Source organism: Octopus bimaculoides, chromosome Z, assembly GCF_046866305.1.
Source record: "Octopus bimaculoides isolate indiv1 chromosome Z, ASM4686630v1, whole genome shotgun sequence".
NCBI lineage: Eukaryota > Metazoa > Mollusca > Cephalopoda > Octopoda > Octopodidae > Octopus > Octopus bimaculoides.
In genome coordinates, this window is record NC_142944.1 from 2,698,396 (window position 1) to 2,708,177 (window position 9,782).

General features: G+C 34.7%; 2 protein-coding genes across 6 annotated transcripts in view; one reads left to right on the top strand and one right to left on the bottom strand.

Moving 5' to 3' along the window:
* LOC106871182 (large neutral amino acids transporter small subunit 1-like) overlaps positions 1–9,782 on the bottom strand; it is a 93,080-nt gene that overhangs the window by 39,195 nt on the left and 44,103 nt on the right. Inside the window, exon 5 of the mRNA XM_089365420.1 lies at positions 5,362–5,485. Coding sequence (XP_089221546.1) covers positions 5,362–5,485 — 124 coding nt within the window. The remainder of the gene's footprint in view (positions 1–5,361; positions 5,486–9,782) is intronic.
* Positions 1–9,782, top strand: part of LOC106884152 (protein-cysteine N-palmitoyltransferase HHAT) — a 287,547-nt gene that overhangs the window by 28,131 nt on the left and 249,634 nt on the right. The window lies entirely within an intron of this gene.

Genomic DNA, 9,782 nt, shown 5'->3' on the forward strand with positions numbered 1-9,782 from the left:
TTCTGTCGCATGCTGTTTTAGAAAAAAAACCCCGTGTGAAAAAAAAACAAAAAAAAAACACGTGTGTGATTTATTTATAAACAGCTAAAAGAAAACACATTTCAGAGTACTACGGACAATACTGGTAAGTCGTTCAGTTATTTCCCTTGAATATTTTTTGTTTTCTTTTTTTAACTCCCTAAACTTGAACATTACCGGGTTAGGGTTAGTGTTACAGTTACAGTTTTAGGGTCAGGGTTAGGGTTAGGGTTTTAGGGTTATGATTTAGTGTTAGTGTTAGGGTTAAGTAATCGTGCGGATGTTAATCTGCAAAATTACCGAAATGTGAAAACTACCGACCCTGCCATCTATTATAACTTTTGTTGTTCTGTTTAATATATACATAGATTATGCCTCCAAAGAAGAGAGCTTGCTGGGGAAAGAAAGCAACCGGTTTAAAAAGACAGCAACAGACTGCAGCAATTCACCACATTCCAGAAGCTACTTTGAACATAATGCAAAATGGTGCATCAACATCTTCTGCCCAATCTGTTAGAATTCTGGCAAAAATGTGTAGCAACAGATCGCCAGCAATTGCTTCATCAGAAATTGGCATCCTAGCTCCTGCGAAAAGGGATTACCCTGCTATGTATAATCAGGCAGTGCAAAAAGTTGTTTTGCACATATCATTTGTATAGCCAATTAGACGGATGAAATTTACGTACGATTAATAATGTTACGCAAAACAGCTTTCAAACTTGCCCTTTTAATTTCATCGTCTTTTGAATTACGAACATATTTACATCATAAGTGTTTTTTCAGTTGATTTTCACCTAGCAAGACTTATCGTAGATGGCGTAATAAGTCACACCCGGACAACGTCGGGTTATACTGCTAGTACATATATAAATATAAATACATATATATACATATATATGTACTTATATATATATATATATATATATATATATATATATATATATATATACAAATGTAAATATATATATGTAAATATATATATATATATATATATATATATATATATATATATATGTAAATATCATCATCTTCATCATCATCATCATTGTTTAACGTCCGTCTTCCATGCTAGCATGGGTTGGACGATTTGACTGAGGACTGGCAAACTAGATGGTTACACCAGGCTCCAATCTGATCAGGCAGAGTTTCTACAGCTGGATGCCCTTCCTAACGCCAACCACTCCGAGAGTGTAGTGGGTGCTTTTATGTGCCACTGGCACAAGGGCCAGTCACCCGGTACTGGCAACAGCCACACTCAAAATGGTGTTTTTTTACGTGCCACCTGCACAGGAGCCAGTCCAGTGACACTGGCAACGACCTCACTCGAATGTTTTTTCACGTGCCAGTCAGTTGACACTGGCAATGATCACGCTCGGATGGTGCTGTTAGCTCTCCACTGGCACAGATGCCAGTCATCGAATTTGGTTCAATTACGATTTCGATTTCACTTGCCCCAACCGGTCTTCGCAAGAAGAGTTTAGTGTCCAAAGAAGGAAAGGTACGCATAAGTGGGCTGGCTACACCCCTGGCAGAGGTCTTGGATTTAGGTCTCACTTGGCTTGCTGGGTCTTCTCACGTACTGCATATTTCCAAAGGTCTCGGTCATTAGTCATTGCTTCGGTGAGGCCTAATGTTCAAAGGTATGTGCTTCACCACCTCATCCCAGGTCTTCCTGGGTCTACCTCTTCCACAGGTTCCCTCAACTGCTAGGGTGTGGCACTTTTTCACACAGCTATCCTCATCCATTCTTGCCACATGACCATACCAGCGCAATCGTCTCTCTTGCACACCACAACTGATGCTTCTTAGGTCCAACTTTTCTCTCAAGGTACTTACACTCTGTCGAGTATGCACACTGACATTACACATCCATTGGAGCAGACTGGATTCATTTCTTGCAAGTTTACGGCCCATGTTTCACTGCCATGTAACATGGCTGCTTGTACACATGCGTCATACAGTCTGCCTTTTTACTCCGAGCGAGAGGTCCTTTGTCACTATCAGAGGTAAGAGCTCTCAGCTATTCTTATTCTAGTAGCTACACTTTCAGCGCACCCTCCCCCGCTTACTGACTTGGTCACCTAGGTAACGGAAGCTATCAACTACTTGTAGTTTTTTTCTCTGGAACGTAAATATATATATATATAAATTTAGATTCAAAATTGAATGTGGCACTTAAGTTTAGGCACCAGAATATAGTATGGTATTATCCAAACAATTCCAAAAACAAGGTGATCAAAAATCAAAAAAAGGCAACACGGATTTTAAAGGTTATTGCAGTACGCATGTTTCATGCTACTCCATTTATTTAAGTAATGTGTGCATTACATTAAATGTAAAATGCAGAGCAATCTTCAGCTGCACAAAGATACAGAAAATTTACTGAAATTTTCTTTCAGCAGAATTGACATATTTACTGTCGTGACAACATTTAAAATCTAAGTGGGAAAGAAGAATACATAAAAAAAACCATCTTGACATAGTCAAAGCTAGAATTAATTACTAGCCTGCTAGCCTTGGTTATGTCAAGATGGCTTTTTTTTTAATGTAATCTTCTTCCCACTTGGATTTTAAATGTTGGCACAACAGTTATATGTCCATTCTGCTGAAATAAATTTACAAAATTCAATACAAATATAAAATAAGAATAAAATAAAAATTAAAAATGAAAAAAAATGAAAATATAAAAATATAAAGCACATTAAAAAAAGTATATAAAACCATATAAATAGTTATAAAAACTCCAATATACATGCCTATGCATGTATACATTACCATACACAGTAATACATGGATACAAAAACATTATATACATATATATACACATATATATACATATGTGTGTGTGTGTGTGTGTGTGTGTGTGCGTGTGCGCGCACACAAAGAAACAGGCTTGGAGATGCCATTATGAAAGACTGCTGAATGTGGAGAATGAATGGGAGGAGAAGAGTCTGCCAAAGGTTGACCCAACTGGGGGACGAGCAATCTGAATTGATAGTTCCCAGGTAGATAAACCAATTAAGGGTATGAAGAATCAGTGCTTAAAATATCTGGCGGTGTGGGTTATGGTCTTGTTACCTGCATCGTAAATCAGATAGTTCATGAAGGGGTCATACCCAATGACTAATGTAGCAGCACCATAGTCAATTGCTACAAGGGTAAAGGTAATGCTTTAGATAGAAATAACTACAGGGGTATCAGATTATTGGATCAAGTGATGAAAGTTACAGAGAGGGTCATAGCCCAACTAATTAGGGAGATAGTTAGCCTAAATGAGATGCAGTTTGGGTTCGTGCCAGGGAGAAGCACCAATGATGCTATATTTATGGTAAGGCAACTGCAGGAGAAATACCTAGCGAAAGATAAACCTCTGTACTTGGCTTTTGTTGACTTGGAGAAAGCCTTTGACAGGATCCCCCGATCCCTTATCTGGTGGTCAATGTGGAAACTGGTAATAGATGAGTGGCTGGTAAGAGCTGTACAAGCTCTGTACAGGGACGCTGTCAGTAAGGTGAGGGTTGGCAACGATTACAATGAAGAATTCCGAGTAGAAGTAGGGGTTCACCAAGGATCTGTCCTCAGCCCCCTCTTATTCATCATAGTCCTCCAGGCAATAACAGAGGAATTCAAAACAGGCTGCCCCTGGGAGCTCCTCTATGCTGATGACCTTGCTGGCTGATAACCTTGCCAGAACTAGAGATGAAGTTTATGGTGTGCAAGTAAAGTCTAGAATCGAAGGGCCTTAGGTTTAACCTAGTAAAAACCAAAGTCTTAGTAAGTAGGAAGGCTGTCAAATCACAAACCCCTTCAGGTAGATAGATGACCCTGCTTGATCTGTAGAAAAGGTGTGGATAGAAACTACATATGATGTACTCAGTATAAACTATGGATACATAAAAGGTGCAGCAATATCAAAGGAAGGTTAACCGGGAAAATAGTTTTTGTGTGTGGCAGATGCACTGGGGCAATAAACACTGAAGATGTACAGAAAACAGATTCTATCACATGCTAAGGGGAGAAACTAGAAGTAGTTAATAGCTTCTGGTACATAGGTGACCAAGTCAGTAGTGGGGTTGGTTGCTCTGAGAGTATAGCGACAAGAGTAAGAAGAGCCTGGGCAAAGTTCAGGGAGCTCCTACCTCTGCTGGCAACTAAGGGCCTCTCACTCGGTGAAAAGTAGACTGTATGATGCATGTATGCGAACTGCCATATTACACGGCAATGAAACATGAGTCATGAATGCTGAGGACATGCATAGGCTTGAAAGAAATGAAGCTGGTATGATCAGCTGGATGTATAATGTCAGTGTGCATACACGATGGAGTGTAAGTACCCTGAGAGAAAAGTTGAGCATAAGAAGCATGAAATGTGTTATGCAAGAGGCAACTGCGCTGGTATGGTCATGTATGAATGAAGACAGCTGTGTGAAGTGCCACTCCCTAACTGTATAAGGAACCTGCATAAGAGATTATTTTTTTGCCTGATGTAATAATTCTATTCATGAATAAAAAAGATAGTTTGAAACAGCTGTAGTGACTGAACCAATTTCCATCTATTTTTATATAATTATATATATATATATATATATATATATATATATATATATATATATATATGACACACCTATTTGTGTATGTATGTACACACACACACACATATATATATATATACACACAATCACTGTTGCGACCTCTATCATCACCACCATTATATAAAAACTGACTTCTATGCTGGCCAAATGGTGAAATGGTTTGACAGGATCTGACAAGTCAGAGGATTGCACCATACTCCGGTGATGAGTTTGGTACAATTTCTACAGCTGGATGCCCTCTCTAACAACAACCACTTTACAAAGTAGTATACTGGGTGCTTTTTTTCATGGAACTAGTAATAGTTCTAAAAGGGTTTAATTCCAGTGAGCTCATAGTAAATATTGCTCCAGTGCATCTGTTATGTACAAAGTTTATTTTTTCTGTTAGTCTATCTGTGATTTTATTAAATTTCTTGTGAGTCCATTGTTTATATTGTGTAGTTTATACATGCTACTATGCTTTCAAAACCTTCCCGAATTAACATCCCTTATTTGAAAACAGTTTAGGTCTGGTGACAGAATGAGCACCTAACCATATCTTGCTTTAAATGACTCCCTGTCCAAACTTATGTTAACATGGTAGAATAGATGTTAAACAAATGAATGAAAAGTATTCATATATTTATAAATTTAGAATTCATAAGAAAAGTTGATTAAGTACACTACACAGAAATACAAAGTCAACAAAATTTAGAATAAGTTACCACACAAAGTATGAATTTGTAACAAGTAAAACAATTCGAAGTACTTACCACAGCTACAGCAGTAGACTTGAGCATTTCAAAAGGTGACAAAACTCCAAGATAAGCAATATTTGCAATGAGATAGACAGTAATTACAAGACTCATTGAGATGAAGATTGCCAATGGGAGGTTTCTATAAGAAAAGATATAAGTTTTTAATTATCTTATTGAATCTTATTTGATGAAATATTTTTAAAAATCTTACATTTGTAAATTTAATTCAGTTTCTTGTTAAATTTTTAAAAAAAGAAAATTTATTTTAAATTATTTAAAATTGTATTTTATTAAACTTCATAAGAGATTACTTTTAGCTGAAAATGTGTATATGAGTGCGTGTATATTTACGCATGAAGTAGAGAGGAGCAGAAATTATCATATGATAGAGATACAAGTCAGATATTTCTAAAGGATTCAGTTGAGATTCACTGAAAAATAAAATATTTTGTAATTTTTTAAAATTAAGTTTGAATTTAGATTTATAAATACTTACAAAAAATTATCAAATCAAATCAAGGTTTTGATTTTGCCCTGCCATTTACATAGTTAGGAATATATCAACTCGGTCAGTCTATAATAGACTGAAAACACTGAAGAAAAAAGTCAAGCTGAATGAAATATGAATGTATCCATTCTCAATATATTCTCACAAACCTGAACATAAATATGCTGATCACTGCTGATTTCTGTCATTAGAGATCATGTATCAAACGTTAAACATATAGCTATGGTTATTTAATTACTTTGAAATAGTATTAATGATAACTATATCTGAACCTCAAAAGATGAACAGATCAAAGAAGTAGGTTCTTTCCATAACATAATCAATATCAAAAACCTCTTTTAGGAATGGCAATATTAATAAGGCAGTGAGCTGGCAGAACCATTAGTTCACCAAACTTAGAGGCTTTTCATGTTTCCACAATCTGAGTTCAAATACAGCTGACGTCGACTTTGTCTTTCATTCTCTTGGGGTTGATAACATAAGCACCAGTCAAGCATTGGGGTTGATGTAATCAACTAGATCTTTTCCTTAAAATTTCAGGTCTTTCATAGAAAGGAATATTAATAAGCTGGTGAGCAGAATCGTTAGCATGCTGGGCAAAACGCTTTGTGGTATTTCATCCTTCTTCACATTCTGAGTTCAAATTCTGCTGAGGTTGGCTTTGCATTTTATCCTTTCGGTGTTGATGAAATAAGTACCAGTTACGCACTGGGGTCAATGTAATCAACTTACTCACTCCCTCCTTCAAAATTTCAGGCCTTGCACGAAAACTTGAAACCAAAATTAATAGGCTTTTTTCAGTTTTCAAGAGAGAAGGAAAACACTGACTTTTTGGAAAGCAATATTCAAAGAAAAACTTAACATAATCTATTTATTACTAATGCTCAATGGTTAAGGTGTTGGACTCACAACTGGAAGGTTGTGGTTTCAATGTTGAAACTAGATAGCATGTTGTGCCCCTGCACAGGCATTTCATTCCATGTTATCCCAGTCCATTCAGCTGAAATGCATGCCAGAAGCAACTGGGGGCTAATCCTGTGACAAAAGGGGAGGTGAGAATCTTATGTATTTCATTGCTTAGACATTTCAAGAACTGGGAAATGTTCTGGGCTAATGAACTTATCGGCTCAATTTCTGCAAAAAATCCCAGACCAACCTCCTACACCCGGATATGTCTCCAACAGCAATAACTCTTTGCTAGATTGGGCTACGGTGCCCCATATATAACTAAAAGACTTCATCAGGTGGCGCTATTGAGTTAGGCATGACCTGGACCTATACTGGCCAAAACCTATCAAAGTTATCAAAGTTTTATATATATATGTATATATATATATATATATATGTATATATTTTATATATATACACACACATATAGTATATATTTTATATATATACACACACATATAGTATATATTTTCTGTAAGAAAATAACGATGCTAGGTTGCGTGCCGTCGATTATTCTTTCACCCTCTTGGATGATGTGTGTGTTTTGCTAATAATAGTATTGGTGATGGCAATAATGCGACCCTGATGAGATGGAGTATCCAGAAATTTGTAATATGTTGTAATTTGTTACAATATTTTACGAGACATCTTATGATGTGGTTTATTTTTCCGGGATACCCTATTGAAATGTGCATAGGTTTGGCTTATTGTGGTTGTTTCTGTTATTATAATTGTTGCTGCAATAAAGTATCTTCAATGCATTGATTTTGAGCTCTATCCTTTAAGAGACATGTATACATATATATATACAAAAACTCAACTGTGAGTTTTTGGCTAAGACTGTTAACAGATACTATATATTTTGTAAAATTTGTTTTATAAAAGTATATATTTAATATATATATATATATATATATATATATATATATATATACTGGAAAACCGATTATAGCAGCGACTCCATCTAGGAATACCTGAAGGAATTGTATTCCGAAATAACATCAGACTATGGATAACTAAATTACAACAGGTATATAGTCCATTGTGGTACCATTCAAAACTTTTTATTCTTTAGTATATATATATATATATATATATATATATATACACAGATATAGGGCAGGGAATTGCCAATTAGTTAATAAAATTAATAATTAACAATTTTGCCAAGTAGTTCAGTATGAAAAAAACCTTTATTGGTAAAAACATTTATAATCATAAATATATAGGGGTCAGCATAAGTTGCTTCACCAACATACTGAAAATTCAGAAATAGCATCCTTTAGAGGAAGAATTGTAGTTTAGAATCAGTAGTTCTTTGACTGCTACTTCTGAATTTTCAGTATGTTGGTGAAGCAACTTATGCTGACCCCTATATATTTATGATTATATATATATATATATATATATATATATATATATATATATATATATATGTAAAGTTACCCGCTGAGGCAGAAGTCTGGGCAAGGTTTTTTGTGGAAGACCAGCAGTCGCCCATGCATACCAGCCTCCCCTCTCCACACCACTAATGTTATCCAAGGGAAAGGCAAAAAGGTTGATACAGCTTGGCACCAGTGATGTCGCAACTCATTTCTACAGCTGAGTGAACTGGAGCAACACGAAATAAAGTGTCTTGCTCAAGAACACAATACGCAGCCCGGTCCGGTAATAGAACTCACAACCTCACGATCGTAAGCTTGACGCTCTAACCACTGAATCATGCACCTTCACTATATATACATACATATATATATACCTATATATATATATATATATATATATATATATATATATATATATATATATATATATATATGTATATATGTATTAGAAAAAATAATAAGGTACTCAGATATCTGGATGGTTGTACATTTATTAATATGTCACATGTTTTTATACATATTAATATTGAAAAACGAAAATATATATATATATATATATATATATTTTACATGAGGCTAAAAGGTGATAGGCAAGACTATTTGAAAAAAGTTACAATATTAAAGTAAAAATGTACATACATGTAGAGAAAAAAACAAATAATACTTATACTAACCCCAATTATTCAAATAGCTCTGTATCTTCTACCAATGATTCCCATACTCACACAAACTCTTCCTCTATCGACACACATACACATAACAATAGTATGTCTAATATTAGTAACAATTGTAACTGTAGAAACCCTAAAACCTGTGAGGTTAAAAGAAATTGTAAAATAAAAAAATGTTGTATATAAAGCTACTATTACAACACATGATCTCTCTAGGTTTCATTATATAGGTTGCACGCAGACCCCTCTTAAATTACGTTTGAATAATCATAAATCATCTTTTAATGATCCTCGGAAAGAAAGTACTACTAGTTTATCCAAAAAGGTATGGCAACTTAAAAGAGACAACATAAATTTCTCAATTTCTTGGAATATTGTTTCTTTTACCCCCTCTTATAGGATTAGAAATAGAATGTGCCTTTTATGCCTTGAAGAGTCTTATATAATTATGAAAATGAATGGTTCTATTTTAAATTTGAGAGATGAAAGAGTTTCCTCTCGTAAACATATGTCCAAATTTCTTTTCATTAACCTTAAATAGTCTCACTGATTACCTCTTTGCCTTTTTCTTATTTGCTCTAATTACATTCTTAGGTTATGTGTATGTATGTATTCTCTGTGTGCATGTATGTATGTATGTATGTATATATGTATGTGTGAGTATGTTTATGCACTTGTGCTTGTGTTTTCATATGTATGCATGTATATATATGTATGTATATGTGTGTATGTCTATGTACATATGTATATATTTGTGTGTTTTTTTATGTGTATGTATACTTATGTATGCATATATGTATATATATGTTCGCATGTATACATGTTTCACTTGTATGTCTTTGTGTTTGCGCATGAATGTATTTTATGTTTTTTGTCTACATGTGTATATACAAGTATTTGTAGGTGTGTATATATGTATACTTT